Source organism: Thamnophis sirtalis, unplaced genomic scaffold (assembly GCF_051295495.1).
Source record: "Thamnophis sirtalis isolate CommonGarterSnake01/CBP01778 unplaced genomic scaffold, rThaSir2_p1.2 scaffold_7, whole genome shotgun sequence".
Classification (NCBI taxonomy): domain Eukaryota; kingdom Metazoa; phylum Chordata; class Lepidosauria; order Squamata; family Natricidae; genus Thamnophis; species Thamnophis sirtalis.
The window spans coordinates 63,270,475-63,298,108 of record NW_028261387.1 but is presented as its reverse complement, the minus strand read 5'-3'; the positions used below and the strand labels follow the sequence as shown (position 1 = coordinate 63,298,108).

At 38.8% G+C, this 27,634-nt stretch overlaps 2 protein-coding genes across 3 annotated transcripts in view; one reads left to right on the top strand and one right to left on the bottom strand.

Moving 5' to 3' along the window:
• The window catches only part of LOC148044691 (uncharacterized), a 39,094-nt gene extending 23,683 nt beyond the window's left edge, over positions 1-15,411 (bottom strand). For both annotated transcript variants that reach the window (XM_087720265.1, XM_087720266.1), the window contains exons 1-19: positions 15,306-15,411; positions 14,830-15,012; positions 14,321-14,377; positions 12,321-12,403; positions 11,812-11,977; positions 11,292-11,398; positions 10,798-11,058; positions 9,664-9,760; positions 8,970-9,068; positions 7,001-7,153; positions 6,689-6,867; positions 5,568-5,750; positions 4,728-4,872; positions 3,783-3,929; positions 3,400-3,630; positions 2,756-2,949; positions 1,908-2,035; positions 1,628-1,797; positions 1,140-1,307 (exon numbers count right to left, since the gene is read on the bottom strand). In XM_087720265.1, the coding sequence (XP_087576391.1) occupies positions 1,140-1,307; positions 1,628-1,797; positions 1,908-2,035; positions 2,756-2,949; positions 3,400-3,630; positions 3,783-3,929; positions 4,728-4,872; positions 5,568-5,750; positions 6,689-6,867; positions 7,001-7,153; positions 8,970-9,068; positions 9,664-9,760; positions 10,798-11,058; positions 11,292-11,398; positions 11,812-11,977; positions 12,321-12,403; positions 14,321-14,377; positions 14,830-15,012 (2,751 nt within the window). In that variant the 5' untranslated portion in view covers positions 15,306-15,411. The remainder of the gene's footprint in view (positions 1-1,139; positions 1,308-1,627; positions 1,798-1,907; positions 2,036-2,755; positions 2,950-3,399; positions 3,631-3,782; positions 3,930-4,727; positions 4,873-5,567; positions 5,751-6,688; positions 6,868-7,000; positions 7,154-8,969; positions 9,069-9,663; positions 9,761-10,797; positions 11,059-11,291; positions 11,399-11,811; positions 11,978-12,320; positions 12,404-14,320; positions 14,378-14,829; positions 15,013-15,305) is intronic.
• Positions 1-27,634, top strand: part of LOC148044690 (uncharacterized) — a 67,272-nt gene that overhangs the window by 35,529 nt on the left and 4,109 nt on the right. Inside the window, exons 2-4 of the mRNA XM_087720267.1 lie at positions 18,021-18,091; positions 22,022-22,129; positions 25,245-25,292. Coding sequence (XP_087576393.1) covers positions 18,021-18,091; positions 22,022-22,129; positions 25,245-25,292 — 227 coding nt within the window. The remainder of the gene's footprint in view (positions 1-18,020; positions 18,092-22,021; positions 22,130-25,244; positions 25,293-27,634) is intronic.

The window sequence follows — 27,634 nt, the reverse complement described above, 5'->3', positions numbered from 1 at the left end:
CTGGCTAATTCTCAGAAAGGGTGAAGCTAGTCAGAAATAGGTTTTCACCTAGTCAGTGTGAATGAAGCTTTTATATTAAAATTGCAAATAGAAGATTCACCAATGTATTCTCAAATTAGATTTCCAGATATTAATCAGGGATAAATGTGTTTTAGAAATGCACTGCATGAAACGGAATACAAGTACTCAAAAACCAATTTTAAGAGGTTTTTAAAAACCTGTGAGACCAAAGAATGGTCGCAGGAACTGGGTATGTCTAGTTTAATAGAAAGAAGGACTAGTGGAGACATGATAGCAGTGTTCTAATATCTCAGGGGTTACCACAAAGAAGAGGGAGTCAAACTATTTTCCAAGGCACCTGAGGGTAGAACAAGAAGCAATGGGTGGAAACTAATCAAGGAGAGAAGCAACTTAGAACTGAGGAGAAATTTCTTGACAGTTAGAACAATTAATCAGTGGAACAGCTTGCCTCCAGAAGTTGTGAATGCCCCAACACTGGAAGTCTTTAAGAAGATGTTGGATAGCCATTTGTCTGAAACGGTATAAGGTTTCCTGCCTAGGCAGGGGGTTGGACTAGAAGACTTCCAAGGTCCCTTCCAACTCTGCTATTGTATTGTATTAAAGTCAGCACAGAAGATATATAAAATGTAAAAGTTTTAAATATACTTAATGCCTGTTGAATATTAAAACAAGCAAGAGAGTATCCCTTTAGCATCTTCAATTTTTATCACTCCAAATTCTGCATAATAGCAATTCTTTTTAGATCACTACAAAATTTTCAACATCCTCATCTCAAGAATTCTTATTACCGAAAGGAATGATAGACACCAAACATGGGCAGGCCTATGTGTGAATGGTATATGTGTAAATAACAGCCAGTTGGAAGATATGCAGTTGTAATTTTTTTAAATATAAAAAACAATAAAAAAGAGGACTAAGTGGCAATAATATTCCACATTAGTATATCAAAGTCATAAATAATATAATAAAAGAGAAAAACAAGAGGGCTGAAGCACAAACTTCCAGATATGCAGATTCTCAGCAATTACCATCCTGGCAAGAGAATTTTGAGGAATGAAGTCTAGATAACCTAATGGTGTTCAGAGTGGAGAAGGAAGTTTTAACACAAGCCATACTACCTCTTGTTTGGTATTTTCAGCTTTAATGAGCTCATCTTCCATATGGGTTTGAATTTCAGTGATGATCTGCTGCAGTTCCAACAGCTTCCTTTCATAGACACTTTCAAGCTCTTCTTTCTCCTTGACAACATGTTCTAATTCTATTCGGTGACGTTCACGTTCATTTCTCTAGAAATACATCAGGCAAAAATCTAATCAATACATAGAGGGAAGAAAAGAATGATTTCTTCTTTAACCACTAAATCAAAGGCTCTGCTTTTAAACAAAGATTTGAACTGAGTTTACTAAAGACAAAATTCTATGCCTTAAGGTCATATAATGACCCCAAAAAGAATTGACCAGAAAGAGAACACATAGGTTGAGGTGAAACAGAGCATCTGGAGAAAAGAAAAAAAATGGTTGTATAACAGCGTATAATAGAATAGTGTGAGGTATAGCAATCATGTGAGAAACAGAACCAATGACAGAGTAACTGTTTCAATGCTTGCCAGCTTCTGAGAGAGTATGTCCATTTCTTCTTTATGTACAGCGTAGCAGTGGCTGAGGGTTTCTTGGTGCTTCTGTTCTATCTGTGATAGCTGCTGTGCTTTTTCTTCTTTCTCTTCTTCAATTTTTGATTTTGCAGCTTCCAGCTCAGCCCTAAGACATTTCACTTCTCCTGAAATAATAAGCAAAGAAGAACCAGAATTTCTACTTAATTTCATTTCCCGTTAACCAAGGAAAATATAAGTATCCTACTGTTTCATGAAAACTCCAACTATTTCTCACCTTGTATCACTTCTTTGGCCTGGCTAATTGTCTGCATTTTCATTTCCAGTTGATCTCGGGTAATGTTTAATTCAGATAATTGCTGTTGAGCCTGGAAGAAATTTGATTCCAAGAGATCCTTTCCTGACCTACAAGAATCAGACATAAAATTGGCATTTAGTCTTTGCTTCTTTCTTGTACAACACTATGAAACCTGAAATACACAATGAGAAAAAATGTCACATTTGAAGTACTCCAACCAGAATCTCGCTATATAAACTATAATAACTTTAGTAAATATCTGTATGCCAAGCTGATACCAGATAGTTAATATGGAAAGAACACACTTTTGTGTGTGCACTGTATTTATACCTTGAAAGCAAATCTGACAAATTATATGTATAATTTAAAACTTGAATAAGGTTTGAATAATAGCAACAGTACTTAGACTTATATATTACTTCATAGTGCTTTACAACCCTTTCTAAGCCGTTTACAGAGTCAGCATATCACCCCCAACAATCTGGGTCCTCATTTTACCAACCTTGGAAGGATGGAAGGCTGAGTTAATCGTGTGTCTGGTAACATTTGAATTGCCAAACCTCTGGCAGCCAGCAGTCAGCAGAAATAACCTGCAGTACTGCATTCTAACCACTGCACCATCACGGTTCTTATAATATGGTGTATAAGAGGTGGTATAATAATGTGGTATAATAATATAACTGCTATTTATTTCTTAAGTTGCTTTCTGCAAGGATAGACCTATCTCTAATACAAGAGCTTTGTATTATGAAATATGAAGATTTTTTTTCAGAATCCAGATGAACAGATAAGTTATTTAGTCAAATAATCTTCATCCAACACTTTACCTAAATTTTGACACCTGCTCTGTAAGAGTCAGTCTGTCTCTCTCAACAACTTTTAGTCGTACTTCCAAAGCAGTTTTTTCACGCATTAGCGATTCCTTTTCTCTAGAAGCCTTGGACAGCATTTCCCCTGTATGAATTAGCTCTTGATTTGCTTGTTCCAAACTAGTTTGATATATTTCATTCTGATGTTGTACCTACAAGAAAAAAAAATGTTTAGTATAAATAGATACAATAAATGGTATCTATTATAGATACCATAATAAAAAAAGAAATATTCATTATTTTTTTACTTATATGTATAAAAATTTGTATAGTACCCACCGGGATAAATCAATAAAACAAACACTAAAATCTACTACATCTTTAAATTTAAACTGTTTTATGTACTTTTTAAAAAAAATAACTTATATTGTGAACTATTACTCTGGGCAATTCATAAAACAAATAAAAACAGCAAAAAAAAAAAAAAAACAACAACCATCCCTCCCCACAATAAAAACTTCTGGCATGCCAGGCCAACTTTCTTCTATAAATTAGTGTACTAAACTTTGCTGGGCTCCTGCCTGATTGTATTCCAATCATCGGTCTCTGACATAAGAAACAATGCTCTAATATATTTATGCAGGTTCGCTTTTAATACTCACTTGACTCAGCTTCTCATTTGCCTCTTCCTTTTCACCTGTTAATATTTTCAATTCGTTCCGTAAGCTTTCCTGCAGCTCCTCGGCCTTATACAGCAACTGTTCCAAACGACACTTCTCTGCACTTAATTCTTCATTTGTTCTTTCTGACTGGTTAAGCTGCTTTTGCAAGGAAGCCCATCTCCTTTCCATGTAATCTACTTTGTCCAAGAGTGTCTGGTTTTCTTGTTCTAACTGAATGTAATTAAAGATCAACAATTAATAAAGATAATCTTAGCTTGAAGAAACACTTCTGAGTTGAACACAATCACTGAATTAACATATGCCTTATTTTCATTCTACATGCCATTCAGCTTAAAAACAATGGGTCTGATACATGTTCTTACCTTGAAAATTAGTTGATTTAAACTCACTTTATCCAGTGCTAGTGCTTCATTAAGGGCACTCATCTTTGTAACTGTATCATGAAGGTTAGCAGTTTCTGCCTTCAGCCTATTGTGTCCACTGGTGAGCTTTGCAAGAGACTCTTCAGCCTTACAGAATGAAACGCATCAAATACAAGCATCTATTAATCACTTTGACAATTTATATTCAGTGGCTTGAACATGCGCCAAATTCTGCTCATCCAATTATGGCTAAACAATGTAATCTCAGGAATAGTATTGGGGATAAGGAGAGGAAAAGATGGTGTTGTAATTGCCTTCTGTGTGACAACATATTTCTATGCCTAACATACTTAGAACGGGACAAGTTGTTTTTATATTATTAACTGGAATTCTATATAAAACTCAGGAAATATGTAACATATATTACATTTTTTTATTAGCCTGACCATTACAGCCATTCCTCATTTAGTATCTTTACTGATCAATAAGTGCGTTTAACAAAAACCTTCAGTGTAAAACTAATTACGGTCCCCCACGTTTCAGGCAGCATTGCAGCCAGCAGGAGGGTTCTAATCAACTAATTAAGGTCATAGAGCTGAGCTTGTTAACTTGCATTTAGCACTTTTAAGGAAGCACTGCATTGTGGAGAAAAGCAGCACAAGAAGAGATAGCTTGTTTATGCAATCTTTTAGCCCTGTGACTGGAGAGGACATTCTATGAGAGAACGTGATCTGAATAAGACAACAGCTACTGGTGATCTTCACACCACTATTCACTTACTCAGTACGTTATGCCTCACTATCAAGTCAATAGATCAGAATGTAGTTAGTAAATGAGGAAACGATATAGTATATAACATTGAATATGACATTTATACTTTACACATTTCTAGTTTAAGTTCAAGTATAAGATAATGTCTCAACAAGAAGAGTACATTAATAGTACCTGCTCTAAAGCTAAAGTAAGTTCATATTTTTCTTGCTTCATCAGTTCTCCATCAAGATGAGATTTTTCCAATGATTCTCTCATAGCTATCAATTCCTTTTTTATTAATGAATGCTTTTCTTCAAGAGCATTTTGATCTTCCTGACTGAAAAAAAAATATTTAAAAAAGGCTAATATACATGTATTTTCTATCAAAACAAAACAATATTCTGCCCTAAGAAAACTGTCCTAAGAGTATTGAAAGCTGGTTTTGCAGCCAAGGTACTACTAATTCACTCAAAGTAGTAAAATTTACAAAACTCAAATACAGTACAAGGGAGGGAATAGAGAGAAAAGCACTCTATTTTTTTTTCCTGTCAAGCTGTATCAATAAACTGAAGATGCTTATTTCCAGCATTGGAAATATACTGGATATGTTTTCTAAATAGTTTTAAATACACATGTTCTAAATATAAACACACAAGTATATTATTTTGCAAGGTAGCTTACACAGGCTATCATAGGTAAAGGTTTAATTGCCTTTATGGTATATTAGCCAAAATGTGCCCAAACTGATTACAGTCCACCCCAATTCTTAGGATGTTTCATCTGACACTAAGGTTGGTAACCTAGTCAACACTATCACTAACCTACTAAAAAGTATTATATTAAAGCCACAACTAGAACAACTAGATAAATATATGTGTCTTTATAGAAAATTAATCTTCCAACAGAATGATTAAGAAAAAGTTTTATTTTAAAAAAAGAAGAACAGATGCATAATGTGGGAACGGGTCATTTTTTTAGGGCAAACTATGACTCTTTGGGGAATGTGTGAAGAAAACAAGCAAAAAAGCTCACATGTATTCTCTCTCACGCATTAGCCTTTCCAATTCATCCTGTCTTTCTTCTTTCTCTCCATCTGCCATATCACCTTTCAGCTGTAGCTCTGTGTTACTTTGGCGTAAATGCTGGGCCTCCTGTTCCAAAATTTCCAGCTGTTGCTGCAGTTCCATTCTAGATTTGTCCAGGGTTTCATGGTCACTGTGAAACAGCAGCCTCCTGTTAAGTAGTTGCTTATATGCTGGAAATGAATAATAACTAACAGGGCAACAGCAAATAGATATATAAGGGAAATGTTAATATTAATAACTAGGTGAATACCCATGCTTCATGACGAAACTATATGATCAGGCTATGCACTAGAAATTCGGTTCACAATCCGTTGGCTCAGTGGTGGTTGGTGATAGAAACACATAAGGGAATATCGCTCCCTCCACCTTGAGTTCAGAAGCAGTTCCATAGGTGGAAGGTGTAGACATGTTGACGTGTGGTACTGATGTTTAGTACTATAAAGAGCCCCAGACCACTCCTTAGTGAAGAAGTGGAACATCTGCCAGTTTCAACTGAGGTAACAGAATATGGACAGAGTTTGGTCAGTGGTGGTCGGTGATTGAAACACATAAGGGAATATTGTTCCTGCCGTGCAGTTGGAACAGAGTTCTTTTCAGGTGAGGAGAGGGAGTAGAATGCCTAACTCCTTAGCATCAAAGTGTGTTAATATAAGGAAACTGGCAGTTGGAACAGAGTTCTTTTCAGGTGGGGAGGGAGAGTAGAACTCCTTAGTATCAGAGCATGTTAATTACTGTATAAGAAATACTAATAATTTGATGGTCATTTCGAAAAATCCTTTCTTAGCTAGCACCTAGAAGCCAAGAGGAACATACATGCCAATTTCAAATGTAGGCTTTACAGTTCTGGAGATTTTGTGATAATGTGCGAGTGGTATTTCGCATTTATATATTTATATAGATTAATAGTATATTTAAAAAAAGAATTACTGGCATCGCTCAGATATTTTGAGACTACAGCTCCTAATCAGGGGAGGCAAAAGAATTCCAGGAATTGCAAACGCAACACATCTGAAGGCCACACATTGCAGAAGATACTTTAAAGCTAGAGAAAGCTAACCTAATGCATACCTACGGTAAGTCTCCAGTACAGATTGTAAATGCTGAAGCTGGCTTGCATATGTGTCTCGTTCTGCTTCTAATCTTTCTACCTTATCTCTTAGGAAGCTGCACTGCTCTTCCTGCTGCTTTTGTTGCTTTTCCAAAGCAGTGGCAGAATCTTGACTTTCCAATAGCTGTTGCCTCAATTGCTGCAAAAGGAGAAAAGAAACCCAAGAAAATCAGACTTAAAATGCATGATGAGAGAATGAAGAGTGAATATTTACAGAGACCAAGTGTTGAAATTTTTATAAGAGAAAGAAGTATCCTTATCAGTCCTCTTACCTCTACTTGATTTCTTCTCCCAGCAAGCACATCACGTAAAAGAAGGAGGGTCACATCTGAATCACCAGTATTCAGTTCCATGATACCACAAGGGTCAGCAAACTTTTCAACTTGCCTGAGGCCAGTTGTTGCATCATTCTCACTAATAAGTGCCTGAAATCCAAACCAATATCACTCTGCTAGTTTTTCATATTAAAACCAACACCTACCCAGAATCACCTACATAGGATTTATTCTTTTGAAAGATTATAGTGAACAATGGGTAAGTCACTAAACTTATTCATACTTTATATCTGCACAAAAGCTTACCAAGTTGAATTAAGACTAGGGCATCTCAATATTACATCTGACATCCACTATCCATATGCTGAGTACTGATTATAAGAATTAACCTGCCAGCAGAACTTGCAATTCATGAGGTTGTGGAATAACAGACTGATTATGTAGATCTATAAGCAGGTGCTCCATGAATAATCACACTATTGTCAGTGCTGGATTTTGGAGATGTACAATTGAAAAAACATAACCTTGATAACTGTTTCTCCAAATATCGTAAATCCAAATAATATGTAATGAGAATGTCTGTATTTCAGAAGCGATGGGTGGAATATAAAACAACTTCTCCCATTTAAATTGACTATCATCACATAATGAAAGATACATTTTTCTGAAACAACAGAACATGTTCTCCAGAGTGTCTCAAAGTAATATGATTATTTTGTTATTAAATACAAAACAATTTTATGAACATATTTCTAATATATTAAGATAGGCATTGTCTTCCTTCTAAACACATAAGAAATCCATAACCAACAATCTACCTCTTCTCCTGAAAATGTATTTCAGAATACATTACACAGAAAGGGGTGTGTAAGTCATTTAGTCCAGCACCATGCTTATCCAATCTATTTAAAAGCCTCCAGTGAGTGACAATCCACTCTGATTGAACTCTGCTGATTGGTTAATACAAAGATAACAAAATAACACAAATTTTGCTGAAGCTGTATTGGTTACCAGAAGGTTTCTCAGTCCAATTCAAAGTTCTGATTATTAACTATAAAGCTTTTTATGGCTCAAGTCTCTGTTACTTTTGGGTACTAGGTAAAATTTATCTGACCACTCTGCAAAGGCAAATGGGTAGTGAAAAAAGTCCTCCCTCGTGAAAAGTCAAGGGAAAGGGAGTGGGGCAGAAAACTCCTTCAATAGGAAACCACCTGATGTTCGAACTAAGGATGACATTTTCTTTTTTGTCCTTTTAAAAAATACAAATACTATGTTCTTCAGCAGGTTTTGAGATGCAAGGTGGAGGGAGGTATAAGCAATCAGCTAACACAGGGAAGTACCTATGCTTTGGAGGGCAATATTACTTTGATTTGATTTGATTTGACTTAAAACTGTGTGGGTTTTTTTGGTCATTAAGAACCCCTATAGCCTGAGATGACAACAAAAATTATTGTAAATCAGTAAGTCTTTGGCATAATCCTTTTCTATATTTTGTAAATTGGGGCCTCTAATGTAATGCCTGCTGTATAATAAATGTATTTTTCTGATTGGCCACACTCATCACAGTGGTTTGTTATGAGTGGACAAAGGCCAGCCATACACTACAAAGTATCATGTTTCCCCGAAAATAAGACAGAGTCTTATTTACTTTTGATCCCCCAAATAAGCGCTTGGCCGTATTTTCGGGGAGGTCTTATTATTTTTGAGGTGCAGGAGGTGGTGAGTATGGTCACCTCATGGCTGCTGCTGTGTTGCAATATTTTTGGGAGGGTTTATTTTCGGGGGGGGGACTTATTTTAGCGCATGCACTCAAAAGCCCGATTGGGCTTACAGTATTATCCGGGGAGGTCTTATTTTGGGGGAAACCGGGTATGCTCCTCAATATCCAAATGTGTACCTCTAGGCAAAGGAATGTGATATTTAATTTATATTTTTAAAAGTAACAGAATCATCCAAATTATATTACCTGGGTAATTTCTGTCAATACATGTTGCAGAGAAAATATCTCTTCACTGATATCTTTGCTTGGTTTTTGGTCACAATCTATCTTCAAATTATTAGCCTTCTGAAAAAATAAGCATATTAGAATTAAATCACTGTTTATAGAATCTGAATCCTCACAAACATCGGGACTTAGAACATAATTTAATGGAAATACTGAATGACAACATATCAATAAAACTGCAATGGGCATATCTCACTGGCCAAAATATTTATATAAAAGCATACCAAAAGGAGTTCTATCTGTAGGCAAATCCATCAAGTATTACAAGATTCCAGAGCAGTACAGGGAAATTAGTACTTCTTAACTAGCTATTAAAAGTGACATTCAGTTTACATATTGCATACATGTTTTCAAACTTCATTAGCAACAATAATTTGACTTTATACCTGCCTAACCTATTTTCCCATTGCTATAGTATAATTATATAAACATTAGGTATTTACTGTTGTAGCAAATAGTACATTTCTCTCCAAAACATCTTGTGCTCCAACATTTAACTTGTGAAAGCAGTTATCACTAAAATTGCATGAAGTAAGACTGTATAACTTTGAGTTTTTAATCAATGAACTGAATATTTTTTTGGCTTTGGAAAGCCTCCTAAATGATAACAAACCAAGGAACTGAGTATCTCTTCTCTAACTCCTTGACAACATACCAGAATTTCCACCATCTCTCTTAGAGCCTTCACCGTCTTCTCCTTATCTTCATTCTGCTGATGAGACTCTTCAAGCAAAGCAGTCAACTCCAGCACTCTAAAAAGAGAACAGCAATATTTACAGACTAAGATATTTTGGCTAGCACAATTTTACCTTGTTGCTTCTAAAAGTGGCTCATTGTCCCTGAAAGCTCAAGATGAGAATGAAAATCCTGCACATACTTTTATGCATTTAGAAATCCCAGCAGAACCCCCATTTGTAAAATGGGGGAGGATCTAATTATATAATTTACATTAATCTTTTGAAAAAGCAAAACTTTACAATATTTGTTACCATTTGCAGTTGATAAACTTTCCGAAGCCAAAGAAGGATTCCTGTATCCATTTTCTCACTGTGTTAAAGTAGAACTTTTCTGTGGACAGAATATTCCTACAGGAACTAAATGCCACCATCTGGAAACCAAGTTCCCTTTTCAATATATCACTAATTGTGATATAGTGGCCCAAGATTTTACTTACATACACACTTTTAATAGGGAAAACATCTCCAATCTCCAAAATTATATTACCGGTACTTTAAAATATAGCTTATGTATATATAAAGCCATTCATTTTATTTTATTTTCCCTGAATACTATTGTTCATATATCACAATTATCAGAAGATCTGCATTGTTATCAAGGGAGAATGAATCATATTGATTAGTTATTTGGGCCAATAGTAAATGCATCAAAGTATTCAAAAATTTATGAAGAAAGATAGTGTATTCCCCTTATGGAAGCTTAGTTTTGCCATACATCAGTATGAATACATCTCTTGGTCATTCAAATTAGGCAGATTTTCCTTGTACAACATAATCCAGCACTGATTTATTGTACACTGGGTTTCTCTTTGTTGAAAATAATGAAAACAAAATAATCCAAATTACGAAGAACAGGATAACCCTAGGAAACCCATATTCTATTAACACTATATTTCCAATTTTCCCTACTAAATTCTTATTTGGTATAATTCATTCATACTATTAACAAAAATGTCTTCCTTGATAAAGTCGTGACACTAACAGTCAGTATAATTTGAATAAAGAATTACAACCAGTGACAGCAATTAGCAGACCTTTTAAATAGAACTTACCTGCTCTGAAGATCTTCCTCCGAAAAATCTCCTTTGACTTGTGATGTTATAATTTTTTTTGCTTGCTGGTGTTTTTCTTTCTCCACATCTATTTTCTCCAATTTTTTACCAAGTTGTTGCCGTTCCTGCAGCTGGCATCTTAGGACTGACTGTTCCAAATTTTTGGTCTCCCAAAACTGTGCATGCGAGCTCACATGGAAACAATTGATCAATACAGAGCCGTAAAGTCTCACTTGGTCAGCTTTTATTTCAGACAGATCCCTGGAGTAAAAATAAATAATACTAAATTCTACCAATCTATTGATAGTGGAACTCAACCACTACTAAACCAAATGTCTTCAGAAGAGAGATGGAGTAGGTAAGAATTTTCCTTCCTATACAGCAGTGAAAGAAACATATCATAATTCTTTCACTGATACATAGAAAAAGGATATTTCCACATACAATTTAATTGTATACAATTTTATCTGATAGAGGAATCCATTCCTTTTCACCTGTCGGTTGCGGTCTTCATTTCCAAAAAATGCCGACGTAATGTCACCACTTGCCACCAAATGCCAAGGATACGATCATGTTCAGATTGCCTATAGTGTTCAAACAGCTAGAAACAAGAAAATTACAAGTGGCAACACTTGTGATAAACATGTTTTATCCCACCGCAGTAATTTGGAATATACTTTTTCAAAGAAAAAAAAATCTTTTAAACCTTATACCCTTAAACTTTATCCTTACTATTCTTTTTCTGTAATATGAATCAACTTTCAAGAATGGCTATTAGTTGATCAATTATTAAAAAAGGAAAGCATTTGGTTCCCATCTCCCAAAGATCTAGTAATCTTTGACTTCTAGAATCATATACATTTGTTTATATCAGTTTGATTTCTTAATGTTTATCAGCAAATATCTGTTCAAGCTGAAGCATGGCGAATTTCTATTTGACTGGAATACAAGATTGTCTAGGAAAAAATTACTCTCCTTATATTTTCCGTAATCTTACTACAAATACATTCTTACCTCCCGTTCTTTGCGCCAGTCACTCTCTTTGTGCTCTAATTCAGTTTTGGCTCTTGTCCAATCATCTGTCAATTTATTGATATCTTCCTGGAGTGCCCCATTCACTTCATTGGCTTTGTCCAAGTGTTTCCGAAGCAAGATATTAACTCTACCCAAATTCTCACATCTGATATTTAAAAGTGATAGTTTAAACAAATAAGCATGAGTCTGAGAAGGTGAGCTAGCATCAGTACAAATACTCCTTATTTAGCAACCAAAATTGGGACTGACAATTTGACCATTAAGTTAATCAGTTGCTAACTGAAACCACAATTATGCTTATGGTGTTCAGGTTTCCTTTGTTTTATGGACTTGTGAAGGTCATAAATGCAAGGAATAGATGTAAAATTACTTTTTCATCACTTTTGTAATTGCAAACAGTCACTAAACAAAGCAATCACAAAGCAAGGGCTACCTTTATTGTAATTGTACTGTTACTCAACACACTTCTACAATTAGGTTTAATTTACCTCTGCTGTTCTTCTTCCAAATGAACCAAAACATTTTCTAGATTCTGTTCCACTTTGTGATCCCGTAGATGTAGATGAGAATCCTTTGTGAGAAAGCAAAGCCTTAATTAAACATCAGATTATAAAACACTGATCAAATGGATAATCAATAGCATAGTACTAAGCCATATTCATTTAATTACAATTAAACTAAGTGCATGGATCTGAAGTGGGGATGGTTATCAGAATCCAGAAAACAGTGCTATCTATGCTAAATACTGATAATAGGACTGGGGGAGAGATGCAGAATGTAAAAGTGCCCAAAGCATAAAAGTATAGGAAGGTTTAGGTCAAAACACATAACATGAGGATTCCAGGGGACCTATGGAAATGCACAGAATACGGCATCAAAGAAGAACACCCAAAAGCAAATACAATTTGAAAGGTACTATTGAAACTTGGTAAAATGAAATTCATGGATGGAATGCCAGGAAAGAAGATGAAACATATTCAAAAGGAATACACCAGACAAAAGATAACGGGGAATGGCATTATATGTGCACCCACATACTGAGACCCAGGAATTTGAGGAGAATTCAGTCAAGAACATATTTATAAGAATACTAGAAAAGGAGTATGATTGTGGGGATCTCCAGTAAACCACTAACCAGGTGAGGATAATGGCCTCCTGTACCAGAATTTTCAGCGGAGAATAACAATAATAATTCACTATCTGAATATAGATCTTGGCTTATAACAATTTGTTTAGCGAACATTCAAAGTTAAAATGGAACTGAAAAAAGTGACTCATATCCACTCATGACTCGTCTACACACTTACAATAGCAGTATTCCTGCGGTCATATGATCAAAATGTTTGTAACCGACCTGTATTCATGACAGTTGCAGCATCCTGGAGTCTTGTGGTCGCTATTTGCAACCTTCTAAAAAAGTTTCTGACAAGCAAAATCAATGGGGGAAGCCGGAATCACTTAACAACCATGGGAGTCACTTAACTGCAGCAGTTTGCTTAACAACTGTGGCAAAAAAGGTCATAAAATGAGGTGTGACTAACTTAACTGTCTTCCTTAGCAACTGAAATTCTGGTCCCAATTATGGTCGTAAGTCAAGGATTACTTGAATCAGTTGGTAACAACTAAGGTTGGAAGATCCTAAAATATTCTCAATGGTCTAATTGTTTCATTGCAGGTACAGAAGAGAAAGGGAATCAGTTCTACTGAACAGTTCTTCCTTAACCAATAAAGAAGATGGTTGAAGATATAAAAGCAAAGGGAATTTTGAAAAAAAAAGTCATCTTGGGGTTCAAGTTATAGAGAAAGAGAAATTGAAAGCAAAGGAAAAGTACAAGTTGGGATCCCATGGACACAAAGCCCAGGACAAAAGATGGTGCGGACAGAAGAGAATATTTGTAGCTCAGAACTGTGGAGTCCTTGGTGCTTTCTGAGCCTGGTTATTTGCTTGCAGATGTTTCATTACCCAACTAGGTAATGTCATCAATGCTAGTGAGAGCTGGGAAACTTTAACTGGAAAACAATGAACATCCTAGACCAAACTAAATCCAAAAACGGTAGGGAATTCCTGGAAGCTTGGCATTCAGACAAAGCCATCAACTGACACACATAAATTAACCATATTTAAACACTGTTCAAAAGACCCACAAAAAGCTAAAAAGGAAACAAAAAGATCAGAACACATCCCTTCCAACAGCCAACACCCAAATAAGCAGGGGTTATCACCAGACACCAGACAAACAAGCAGAAAACAATACTGTAATCAAGGGACTACCAAGGAAAAAAACCACACCCACCAACACTGAAAGGCAAGTTCTCTTACATAAAGAAGGAGCAAACCTCACACTCACTAGCACTGTTATCTTCAGATAATAAAATGTCTGCAAGCAAGCAACCAAGCTAAGTATTTCATAGGATGTAACTTCATGCACCTTCCTCTCTTTTGCATGGCACACCATTATAACACATGATTAGAAAAATCATTACTCACACTGTTGGATTCCAGACGCTTTTCTAATTCTTTGCACCAATGTCGATATTTCAAAACCTGCAAACAGAAAATTAGTGTACACCTTTTTGTGTGCACATTTAAACAGTTTCACATTTGTTACCAATTAAGGCATTTTCTCTGCTTTCTCTTATAAGTAGATGCCTACATACATATATTCACTTATAAATTCCAATTTTTAAGCACAAACTGTCATTTTTAAATATATCTTTTACATTTATATTCTGCTTTTCTTTCAGCAACTTAACAGTAGTATTACCACTGCCAATTTTATCCTCAGAACCATTGTATTCTGGGAAAGGTTAAGCTGAAAGACAGGATTGTCCACAAATTGCTTAGTAATTTCCATAACTGAGTGGGAATTCTAATAACATTCTCCTCCATTCTTGCACAGTCCCATTAACACCTCTGTAACTCTTTTATTTATTTGTGCATCTAAGAAGATAACCACTTTCTTTTGGATGTCACTAGTTACAGAATTGCTTTTTTACCTTTGCCTGCAGCTTTCGAACAAGTATTGCCTGATGTTGTTGTGCTTCATGGGAACTTTGCAATTTCTGCCGATAGGATGCACACTTTTCCATCATCTGCTGATGTAATACTGTTATTTGGTCATCTGGCAACAAAATGCCCCTCTGTATTTTCATGCTGTTTAGTCTGTTCTCTTCTTCCATCTGTAAGGAAAAAAATCTATCTGAGCAAGATTGATTTCTTTCCTCTAGAAGCAAAATCTGCTCTTGACAGCCTGTTCTTTTCAATAACAGAAACAAGCATTCTGTTTTGGCATTCTTTTAACAGATAAAATAGGTAAGATAACCCGGTACAGAAACTAGTCTGTTTTGTGTCCAGTACACGAATGGAAAATTACAGACGTTTAATATAACTCACAGAAGGGGGGGGGGGTGGATAGGTATTTACAAAAACTAACTCCTCTAAAGTTCAGAAATTCGTCCGCAGCTCCACAAACCTAATATTTAGCATCTACCCGTATACGTTCTTATAATCTCGGGGACCGCAAGACTTTTACTCCCAGACCCGCTAATGCCACTGAGCATGGATCTCAGGTAAAGTCCGGAACAGCCCTCCCGGCTCTCGCCCAGAAGTTGGGATGCAGTTGCCTTTCTGCTCTCCTCACCTGTGAGGCAGCGAGCAGGTGAGGGGGGGGGGGGAGTAGAGAAGTAGGCCAGACGCTACGAATCAGCTGTGCGATATATTTCCCGAGCTTGCTTGCAAGAGCACTAAGCCAAAAAAACCATAAAAATCCAGAAGCGACTTGTGGGAAATAGAGTTTACTTCAAGGCGGTTGTAATTAAAGCTGCCCTTGAAAAACAACGTTACCCGTGAGCCCTTGGGCTCCGCTTCTGTACTTCTCCGCTGTCTCCTATTGGTTCGAAGGAAAGATGACGTTGGTGCGGAACAGCGGGAAGATGAAAGTGTTTGTTTTTAAAAACTTTCTCGTTCTGTTTGGTCAACGTAGCTCGCAACCTAGGATGTCAATTTATTTAAGGTCCTCAAAATTGCTCCGTTTTGGCTTGGATCTTTCAACCTTTGCCAGATGTTTTGCGTCATTTATTTAATACTCAGTAAAAATCCAATGACTTCTACTGAGGACTGGTAAAAGGAGTCAAATTATCTTATAATGGCTTTCTTTATCATTGCTTACTTTTATTAAAGTACAGTAATCTATACTCTTTTAAAGTAATACAAAGATGAGACAAAGAATCAGAATTAATCTTCCAGATATAATGAATGGATGCTTTTTGGTGATTCCATTGCTTGTTTAAAATTTAAATGTTCTAAAATATAACATCTCAAAAGTATTTTAAATCTTTTAAAATATATATTTTAAAATACATAATCTCTTTTAGGAGTATTTCTTTTTGCTATATAGTACTTGCCATAATTTGTTTTTTACTTATATTGATCCAAGCTTTTTCTGAGCCTTTTGCTTCAGCACCACTCCTTTAACTATGTGCTGATAGATAGGAAACAATAGTAGAAATTTTAATTAAAGCAGCTTTCTGGAATCTGAAAAAAAATGAAATATATGCATTGCTTTTTAAGCATTTTTTTGAAAAGGCAAGTTGATTGCTGCTGCTGGCAATGTTCAGCTGTCCTTTGGGACCTCTTTGAGGCTCAGAACACATTCACCAGATTGCAGATCGAAAGTCAACAAGATGAAGGAAGACTTTAAAGAAAGCTTGCATCCTTCTTGGAGGAAATAATAGCTTTTAAAAATGATGGCAAGAATAATGGGTGGTTGTTTAATATATGAATATTTAACACTTTATTATTGAAGAAAAATGAATATTACCTAATATTCCCCCCCTCACTTTTTTAAAGGTTTTGAAAACTAAGAAGGGACTTTTCCCCTGATTTTTTTATGTTGTTGGTATAGTTAGTAAAAGCATTGCACCATATTGCATCTGAATAACATAAACATGTTTGTTTTACCAAATGACCCTGCATTAGGAAGTTTCATCAGGCATTTACTTTTCCACATGCAGCTGGAGTACAATATATTTTTTCATGTGTTTTTGCATGCATTGTTTCTATGAATATAATATTTGTATATAAAAAGTTTCATACAATGAATTAATTTTCACAAATATAGCAAAAGTCAGTCAGGTTATATGGTACTGCAGTCCAAGACTAGTTAGTTTAATTATTGCTTGGATTGGTTCATCATTCCAAATTTTAATATTGATTCAAAATTTTATAAGAAAGCTTTCTTTAAAAGGTGTGTGGGGGGGAGATGCTAATTTGTTGTACCTAAAACAGCTGTTATGTTGTCAGCTACATTTTTATGGACTAGAACTCAGGTGTCAAACTGGCAACCTATGGGCTGGATGTGTCACACACAGGCCACACCCACCCCAGCTCCGCGAATGGGAAAAAGAAACGTCAAGTGACAGCAATGTGACGCGGCGAGTTTGACACCCATGGACTAGATGGATACCTTTGTATTTTAAATAAAAAGATGGCATTGAATCCTTTTCTCTCAACAAGGAGTTCCATAGAGGCTGATTAGTTTCCTGAGAAATCTTCCCATTTTCATGCATTTTGATAGTGCTGGGTATTTTGACTAGAGGCACTAGGTGATCTGCAAAGGGCTAGGCAGTTCCTCCAGATGATTCCCTGCATGGTTTCTTGAGTAAGCCAAACATGCTTCTAGTGTTGTTTTCTTAAAAGGTATATGCATTTTTATTTCCAGTCAGGGAAGCCCTGGTGAGGGCCCCTGTTGGTATCCCATATGTTTATAGCACAGATAGAAATATGCAAAAATTGTTAGGGAGATGATGATGATGATTTGCAACCCAAAATCACCGAGAGTGAATTAGGCAGCCATTTAAATTTTCTTGAATCAATAAAAAAATGATCAACCTTGCATGCTGCTCAACTCTCAAAGATTTTGGTTGGCTCACAACAAAGACGTTACAATAAAATCAATTGATAGAGCAAATGCTTTGTGATGCAGAGCACTTCAGGCTCAGTTCCTGGTATTTCGGTAGACTGAGAAAGATGTGTTTGAAATTATAGGGCAACTGTCTGTTGGTATAGATGGATCATTGATCTGTCCAGTTAAATACTTTACAGCTTCTATGCTCAAATGTTAATACAATGATAAATGTATGAGCTTTAAGATAATGACAACATGTAACTTTCCTTTCTTCATATACAGTGACTGTAATCAGTGGACTCATTATGTTCTTCCTGTTCTTCTCAGAGCTCCAGTACTATCTTACAAAGGAGGTAAAAGAATCTGTTTCTTTCTTCTTGTCCTAGGATAAACATTTCTGAATGTAAACATTTGATTTTCTCACATGTTCTTTAGAAGCAGATACTGCATTAGATATGACCAAATGGATTCAAAGTTCCCTGCTTGCCCTATGAAATCTAGGCAGCTATGAGCCAGTTATTGTCTTTCAGGCTAATTTATCCTACAAGATGTCTCAAAAAAACAAAAGGTAGATCAAATACACCATTCTGAAAGTGGAATAAAATAGTAAATGTTACTTTTATGGTCCATTTTGAGGACTTATACAAGCAGAAAGTATACATTTAATAATATATTTTAAAACATAGCTATATATTTACATTGAAATTGGTTTATTTGTATTATACATTTTATTAAAATTAATGTAGTTGAAGTCATTAACTGCTATTCTCCCATTGCATTTTTTTTGGCTTGCCTCTTTTGCCCTCATCTAATCAAAGGAAATATTACTTAAGGTTCCTACCTTCTACCTTAATATGACTATTGTGCCTCAGCAGGATTTTCCTTTTCTTTACAACAGGTGCCCTGAAAGATAAAAATTGTGTGTCTCCTACTCACTATATTGTAGTATGCTCCAGCTCAGGGGTGGGTTTCAGGCGGTTCGCGGCGGTCCCCGCGAACCGGTTGGTCGGCGAACCCGGAAGTAAGTAACTTCCGGGAACGCCGAAGGATCCACCCGCCCGCCCGCGTTTTGACGAGTTCTGCGCTTCCACGCATGCGCAGCGCCTGCACGATCCTCCAGGAGCAGCTGGAGCATCGCACAGGCACTAGTATGCATGCGTGCACTGCGCGCGTGCACGAGGACGCCGCCGGCCCCGTTCCAACTGAACCGGTTGGAACGGGGCGAGAAACCCACCCCTGCTCCAGCTGAATTCGTTACCTTATTGTCCTCCAGAGATATTGGGCTACAGCTCTGAGGAGTCCAAAATATTGACTCTGTTGACTGGTCTTTATGGGACCAGTCCAAAATCAATTCCTTTGCTTTAGATTTCCAAAATCCACAACTAGTCCTCTTTAGTTTTTTGAATATGGGATGCTTAGAAGCAATCTTGTTTTCAAGCCACTGAAGCAAATTTCAAAAACTCCTGATGAATTTTTTATTTATTCATTTACTCAATTTTAATATGACAGAAAATATCAAAAATCTCTTGGGTCTCACCTTTATTAAATTCTCATGGTGTCTGGCTTAAAATTATCCCATCAAATCAGGTGGGAGGCCATAAAGTTGGGATTGTAGGATTGTCCTCACTAAATAAAGCAGCCGTGTGATAACATGCTAAGCAATGAGTTGCCAATATGTGAGACAGTTATTCCTTGAACACTTTTCAAGGTTAGTAAAAACTGTTTTAAAAACAACAATAAAATATAACATAAAATGGTAGCATTAAAACTCCTGGAAAAACAACCATATTTCAAGTCTGCTTCTAAACTTAAATAAAGAAGGAACATGCTTTAAATCTAGTGGTAATTTGTTCACTAATATAAGCCTTGTCATGGAGAAATCTAATTGGCGCTTGATGTCAAACATAAGCCATTGTGTCCCATTGATTTAAGAGGGCAGTAAAAATGTATGGGAAAAAGTGATCCTGTAAATAGTTTTGGTCTAAGCTACAAATATTTTTTTGCTTGTTTATTTTCTTTATCTTTAGATTCACCCAGAATTATATGTTGATAAATCAAAGGGAGATAAGCTACGGATAAATATAGACATTGCTTTTCCACATATGCCATGTGCTTGTGAGTAAAGGGTATTGAATTTTGATTTTCAGTTAATTGAAATGATGGAAAATGGACACTTCTTGGCTTCACATAGTATTTTATAATATTTTAATTAATCTTCTAAGGAACAAGTGTCTGGAGGCTCTGCAAAGTAAAGTAAGATTTTACCTAAAATTAAAATTTTAAAAGTAAGATTTTACTTAAAAACCAGTACAGTCCTAGACTGCTTTAACAGAAGGATAAAACGAAGATCACACAAAGTGTTAGTACTACTTTATAATGCCTTGTTATTACACCACACTTGCATCCAGTTTAGCTCGCCATGATTAAAAAGATTGAGACTCTAAAAAGTGCAGAGAAGAACAAGAAAGATGACTAGGAGACTGGAGACTAAAACATATGAAGAACATTTGCAGGAATTGGGTATGTCTAGTTTAACAAAAAGAAGGACTAGGGGTGACATGACAGCAGTGTTCCAATATCTCAGGGCCTGCCACAAAGAAGAAAGAGTCAATCTATTTTCCTGAAACACTTGAAGGCAGCAGAACAAGAAGCAATGGATGGAAACTAATCAAGAAGAGAACCAACCTAGAACTAAGAAGAAATTTCCTAACAATTAGAACAATTAATCAGTAGAATAATTTGTCTCCAGAAATTGTGCATGCTCCAAAAGTGGAAGATTTTAAGAAGAGATTGGACAGCCATTTTTCTGAAATGGTATTGGGTTTCCTGCCTGAGCAGGGGGTTGGATTAGAAGACCTCCAAGGTCCCTTCCAACTCTTGTTATTCTGGTCATAGTACTGCAATATCATAAAAGGTTTGTCACAGTGTAATTAATAAAATAAAACTTTTCACTCTTTTTTTTACTTCCTTTGTTTTATTGATTTTATTGAGTAGTCACTATTAAGATTAAGATAACCTTGTAATTTTTTTTCTGTGGGCACTCTGGCACACATTAAAAACAAAATCCTGTTGTCTGCTCTCAGAAGAGTACACCTACATAACATATATATATATATATATATATATATATATATATATATATATATATATATATATATATATATATATATATATATATATATATATATATATATATATATATATATATATATATATATATACACACTTAAAGTCACAACTTTTTGTTACATTTGTTATATTTATGCTGATAAATAAATAAAGGGAGACTAGTATAGATCTATTTCAAGCTATTTAGCTCTCATCAGCTAGCCATACCCAAGTTTGGGAATCGAACCTGTGCTCCATTGCCTCCCAGGCAGGGAGTTAACCATTTGAGCTACAGAGAACGACTCCTTTATCAGCCAGCCAGGGTGGGAGGTATATACTTAAAGTCACAACCCCTGGTATGCCCAAGTATGGGAGGAAGGTCACACTTCCACTCTCTGTCATTAGGCTCGTCACAAGAGACCGCATAAATATAACAAATGTAACAAAAAGGCAACAGTAAAAAATATTGGGTTTCTGCCTGTATGGTCTCTTGTGACCAGCCTAATGACAGAGAGTGGAAGTGTGACCTTCCTCCCATACTTGGGCATACCAGGGGTTGTGACTTTAAGTATATACCTCCCACCCTGGCTGGCTGATAAAGGAGTCGTTCTCTGTAGCTCAAATGGTTTTAACTCCCTGCCTGGGAGGCAATGAAGCACAGGTTCGATTCCCAAACTTGGGTATGGCTAGCTGATGAGAGCTAAATAGCTTGAAATAGATCTATACTAGTCTCCCTTTATTTATTTATCAGCATAAATATAACAAACATATATATATATATATATATATATATATATATATATATATATATATATATATATATATATATATATACACACACACACACACACACACACACACACACACACACACACACATATATACACATATGTATATACCAACACTATCCACCTTGAATACAAAGTGAAAAGGGGAGGGTGCTTGAGAGTTCACAAAGTTAATATTATATGGAACAGAACTTTGGCTGAATCTGGATGTCCTGAATATTCTCATACACGTTACTTATTTTCAGAAATTTAGGGTATTCACAATTCAGTATTTTGTGCTTGGATTTCTTTGCCTTATGTTCAGTAATCTGTTCAGTATCAGTAGTCAGTTATTAGCCAGTTTTACATAATTTGGGATAACATTTTTGTTTCTCTTATTGATTGCAGGTAGAACATGAACAAAGGAAACTGAAAAGCAGTCATAGAGACTTTTCTGTAAATTCTGAATATTCACAAGCTGACTCTGGGTCACAAAAGATTCTCTCCATTTCAAAGGTTTGAACATATATACATACATATATACATACATATATACATACATACATACATACAAACATACAAACATACAAAATGTTTATGCCACCCATGTCACCAAAGGCAGCTTGCAATCATTAAATAAAAATGCTACATAAAACAATAAACAGAGATTTTAAATTTTAAATTAGTTAAAATTAAATTTACCAAGATGAAGAGGAAGGAAGCAACGTGGGATTTTATCTAGCTGACCGCCCGGGTTTGAGGCCCAAGCATCACACAAGAGAGTGAGCTTCCATTACTTGCCCCAGCTCTTGCCCAACTAGCAGTATGAAAGCATGCAAAGGCAAGTAGATAGATACCACTTTGGTGGGAAGGTAACAGTGTTCTGTGTACCTCAGTGTATGCTGGCCACATGACCACAGAAATGTCTTCGAACAAAACTGGCTCCCTCAGCTAAGAAAGGGATACATTTACCTTTATATTTAAACTAAAGTTTATAATTGTTGGGCTGAACCTGAATAAATGAGAGAAAATCTATATAAATAGTTTTCTTCTAGGCGCTGCTTGGAGTGTCCAAGCTCGGGTTAACTTCAGCTTGCTGCCCAAGGAACTGAGTTTAATTTTGACTGTAGCTCCGCCCCCTGGTTACTTCAGGGGCTCAGTTTCAAAAAACTCGGTCACCCTATAGGATGTCTTTTGCTGAGCTCCAGTTCTTGGGCATCAACCTGGACTCAGACCCTTCTTGTGAGAGATTGTAGCTCCCTTTATTTTTATTTTCGTTTATTCCTTGGGTTATTCCCTAGGTTTCTTAACTTAGATAGTGTAGTTTAGGTTAGCCTCTCAGCAGTAGGCCCGAAGCCTCTCAGTAGTAGGCCAAAGCCTCTCAGTAGTAGGCCAAAGCCTCTCAGTGGTAGGCCCAAAGCCTTTCAGCAGTAGGCCCGAAGCCATCAGAGGCCCTAAGCCCGGCCTACATCTCCTCTCCAGGCCTGTATTCTAACCAGCCTCAATGGAACAGCAGGCAGGCCAGCAGGGTGGCACTGGGGAGAGACAGGACGAGACCATGACAGGGTCTACCCCTTAAAAGCGCAGTAGGCCTACCCCTGCAGCCAAAAGTGTTAGGGTGGGTGCCTCCTTTAAAGGCAGACAGCCCAAACCGGGGGTGCCTTCCAAGGCTGAGGAGAAAATGGCTGTGAGACGCCAGAAGGCCCTGGAAAAGCAGTTCCAGAAGGCCCAGGCCGCACAGTGCAAGGATCCTGTGGAGCCCTCTCCAGCTGAGTTTGAGGGTGGGTCTCCCAGAGGTGAATCCCAGCGAGGGGAATGCCCCTTAGGCCCAGGCGGTGAGGACTTTGGGTTTTCCCCCAACCCTCATAGGGCATCTTTGGGATCACCTACCCATTCCATGGCTCTAGATTCCCTGGCAGATTTGGATTCGGGGGCTGAGGAGGAATCCTTAGCTCCCTCAGAATTGGAGCCCCCTCCCCTTCAGGGTCAGGATTCTATTTTGTCCAGGGCCATGGAGGAGGTTGTGGCTCGTGCCATATCGAAAGGCATTTCCGATGGCATGATTCAGTTAGCGACCAGGTTGCCCTCTGTGGCGCTTCAACCAGCAGCCAGCCAGGCCTTTCCCCCTTATATTCCTTTGCATTGGGGGGGGGTGGGGGGGTAATTGCTAGCAGCGCGGACAGGCTGCCTGGAGTCCTCCCAGCCAATTCTCCTCCGTGAGTCGTGCTGTGGATCGCGAAGCATGAGGCCATCGCCCGCGCTGCGAGGGTGAGTCTTAACAGCTGGTATTTCCCTCGCAAGGAGCGCTAGGCTCCGAAGGCCCCGAAGTCGCTCCTGGCGCGCGCGTGTGGCCAGCCGCCATTTTGGACGGTTTATTTTGGCGTGAATCCCCTCAGAAGCCTCTAATTTAACTGCACAGCCTTGTCCATCCAGTAGATCGCCGCGGAGGGCAGCTCTAAGCATGGGACCTCGTTCTGGGTGGCCAGGCAGGGACCATTCCTCCTCGTTGCGGCTGCAGGCAACTTTGGCACCCCATGCTGACCTACCTGCCAGCGCAGATCTGCAGGCTCTCGGCTAGACTCTCTAGCCCGCCCTAACTGGTCTTTCCTCTCAGTAGTAGGCCAAAGCAAGGCCCCTAAGGCTTCAGAAGCTTGGGCACCATCCCCCACCCCAACAGGGCTTAAGGAGGTGTCAGACCTGGAGGAGGCTGAAGTAGAGGTTCAATGATTGCAGCTTTCAATCATTAAATAAAAATGCTACATAAAACAATAAACAGAGATTTTAAATTTTAAATTAGTTAAAATTAAATTTACCAAGATGAAGAGGAAGGAAGAACGTGGGATTTTATCTAATCCATTTGCCTCCTACAGAATAATATGCCATTATTGGGGTTGCAGGTCAGTTGTCAGAGCTATATCTTCAAGCTCTTTTGGAAAGCCAAAAAGGTGGATGCAGATTTCACCTTGGGGAGCACAATGTTCTCCAGGAGCCACAGCTGAAAAGGTTTTTGGTCTGGACCCTGCCATCCCAAATTCTTTGATGATGGGATCTGACACATACCCCTTCTGCCAGCGTGGGTGGGACAGGCTAGTCCCATTGGGGTAAGACAGTTCCTCAGGTATCCTTAATCCATGCTATGCAGAGTTTGCATATTTTATTATCAGAAGTTGCACTTAAAACCATCCACTATTTTCTTCCCTTCCCATTATATTTAACTACGGGGCGCTACGGCTCAGCAGTTAAAGACGCTGAGCTTGTCATTTTGAAAGCTGACCGCCCGGGTTCGAGGCCCAAGCATCACACAAGAGAGTGAGCTTCCATTACTTGCCCCAGCTCTTGCCCAACTAACAGTATGAAAGCATGCAAAGGCAAGTAGATAGATACCACTTTGGTGGGAAGGTAACAGTGTTCTGTGTACCTCAGTGTATTCTGGCCACATGACCACAGAAATGTCTTCGAACAAATCTGGCTCCCTCAGCTAAGAAAGGGATACATTTACCTTTATATTTAAACTAAAGTTTATAATTGTTGGGTTGAACCTGAAAAATGAGAGAAAATCTATACAAATAGTTTTCTTTTCTTAAATAATAAACTTGAAGGTAAGCATGAGTTTTCTCTCCTTTTCCTCTAGAAAGAAACCCAGATTCTCCAAAAGCAACTGGCAGAGTTACAACAACAGGTTTGTGTTTTATAATTGGAATACCCTAGATCTCGTAGAACTGCTTTTCTTATTCTACATTGTTGGAGAGCTGCACCTCCATTGTAACTACATTTTTAAAGATTCACAATAGTTTTTGTAAGCAACGATCCTAAAAGACAGTTTAAAGTAGAGAATCATTTTGGCAACAACAAAACAGAACAAGTTGGAACATTTTGTCCTCAAAATCGTTTTGTAGTCTTAATTTTTTTTTAAAAAAAATCAAAATATTTTGATTTGCATCATTTGAATAATTCAGTTTTTGCTGTTGAATGCACTGTTTTAAATGCACAATTTATTGTTATAAAACATGTTAATTATTCACCATCAACTCAGTGTTGATTATTAGTGATCACATAACATTTTCTCAGAATTAATTAGTAATATTAGATATTGCAATAGCACTTAGACTTATATACTGCTTCACAGTGCTATATTTGTTGAATACTAGCGCGGGAAAACTAGCGCGCGAACAAAGGACTCCTTCCTGATTGGTTCCCGGGCGGAGCCGGTTCAATCCTCGCCCTGATTGGCCGAGCTACTCGACGCCCCATTGGCTCCTCGTTCAAACCCGGGGGTATAAATGTAGGGCGCGAAACACGCCACGTTGAATCGCAGTTTACTATGAGCTGAATAAAGTCACTTTCCTCTTAACTCTTGTCGCGCCCTTCCCTTCGCTCCAAGATACAAAACTGGCGACGAGGATGGGATTCCGATTCCCGCGACCACGGAGAAGAACAGCCAGCTGCCACCGCGTCTGAACCAGCTAGCACGCTATCCTCGGACCAAGAACGCCGGCAGCGAACGCGAAATTTTCTCCGTCATTCTCTCCCTCTCTCCGGCTCCACATCACGATGGCGTCATCGCTTCCTCCTTTCGCGCCATTCGGCGGAGCCACCGGAGAATCATGGGACGGGTTCATGGAGCGGTTCGAGTGCTACCTGATCGCCTCGAAAAACCAGGCTCAGACCGACGAGGAGAAGTGCAGTTTCTTCCTGTCCTGCTGTGAGCCGTCCATGTTCGCCTCTGCGAGAGCCCTGGCCGCCCCGAGGCCAGCCTACAAACTTGGGTGGGCCGAGCTGATGTCCAGGCTGAGGAACCACTACGCTCCCTCACCCTCTCTGTTTGCACGCCGTTTCGCTTTCCGCCGCCGAGTACAAAGGGCCAACGAGTCCATTAGCCATTTCCTGGAGGCTTTGCGCACCGTGGCCGCCCAGTGTGATTTCGCAGACCTGGAGGAGAATCTTGCGGAACAGTTTGTGTGCGGGGTCCGCGACGCACATTTACGCGGCCGATTACTCCGGAATCACAAGATTACCCTGATGCAAGCCGTGGAGATAGCGCGAGCAGCCGAACTCTCCGAACAATCCACGGCCGACATGGAACGCCTCCAGCTAAACCCCCCCGCACAACCCGCCGCGGGGCCGTCCACCCAGACGAACCTCGTCGACGATCTCTCCCCTGCCGAAGACGAGGAGGAGGAGGAGGAAATCGTTGGCCAGATGAGGATGCAGCCGAAGCAGAGGCCACCCCAGCAACCGCCGGCGCCCGTTCAGCCAGCATCAAACGCACCTTGCCGCGGATGTGGCGGCCGCCACAGCCGCGCAGCCTGCCCGTACCGCTCTGCCGTTTGCCGCCGCTGCCGAGGAGAAGGGCACCTCGCCAGAGTATGCCGGGCTCCCCTGCCAGCCCCGTCGTTCATGCAACCCAGCAACCAGCGCCCGGCGCCGCAACGCCGCCAGCAACCACGTCCCGCGAAGCGCACTGAGGACTGCTACTCAACCTACCAGCCCTCCAGCGCTGACTGCGTGGTCTACCAGGCATCCCACGTTCCTGCCGGCCACCGGAAAATAAGCACCGCCGTCCGGCTCGAAGGTCAGCTTTGCCAAATGGAGGTGGACTCCGGTTCATCCCGTTCTCTCCTATCTTGGGCTTTGTTCTCCCGCCTTTGCCCCGGGGTTCCCCAGAGAAAGCTGCGCCCCGCCCGGGTCTCCCTCCTAGACTACCAGGGAAATGGGATTCCCACAGCCGGGATATACCACATCCGGGTGGAATACGGGAATTTTAAAGGGAAACTCCCAGTCTTAGTCGTTAGAAACAACCTGCCCGCTCTCCTGGGGTTGGAATGGTTCTCCGCTTTGGGCCTCACCATAGAAGGGGTACACAGGGTAGTTCCCCTCGCCGTAGATAGCGTCCTAGACGAGTTCTCAGACGTATTTGATGGGAGATTGGGCTGTTATAAGGGCACCCCCATTTCCCTCTGCCTCGATCCCCAGGTCGCTCCCGTTAGACTAAAGGCACGCAGGGTTCCCTTCGCATTGCGA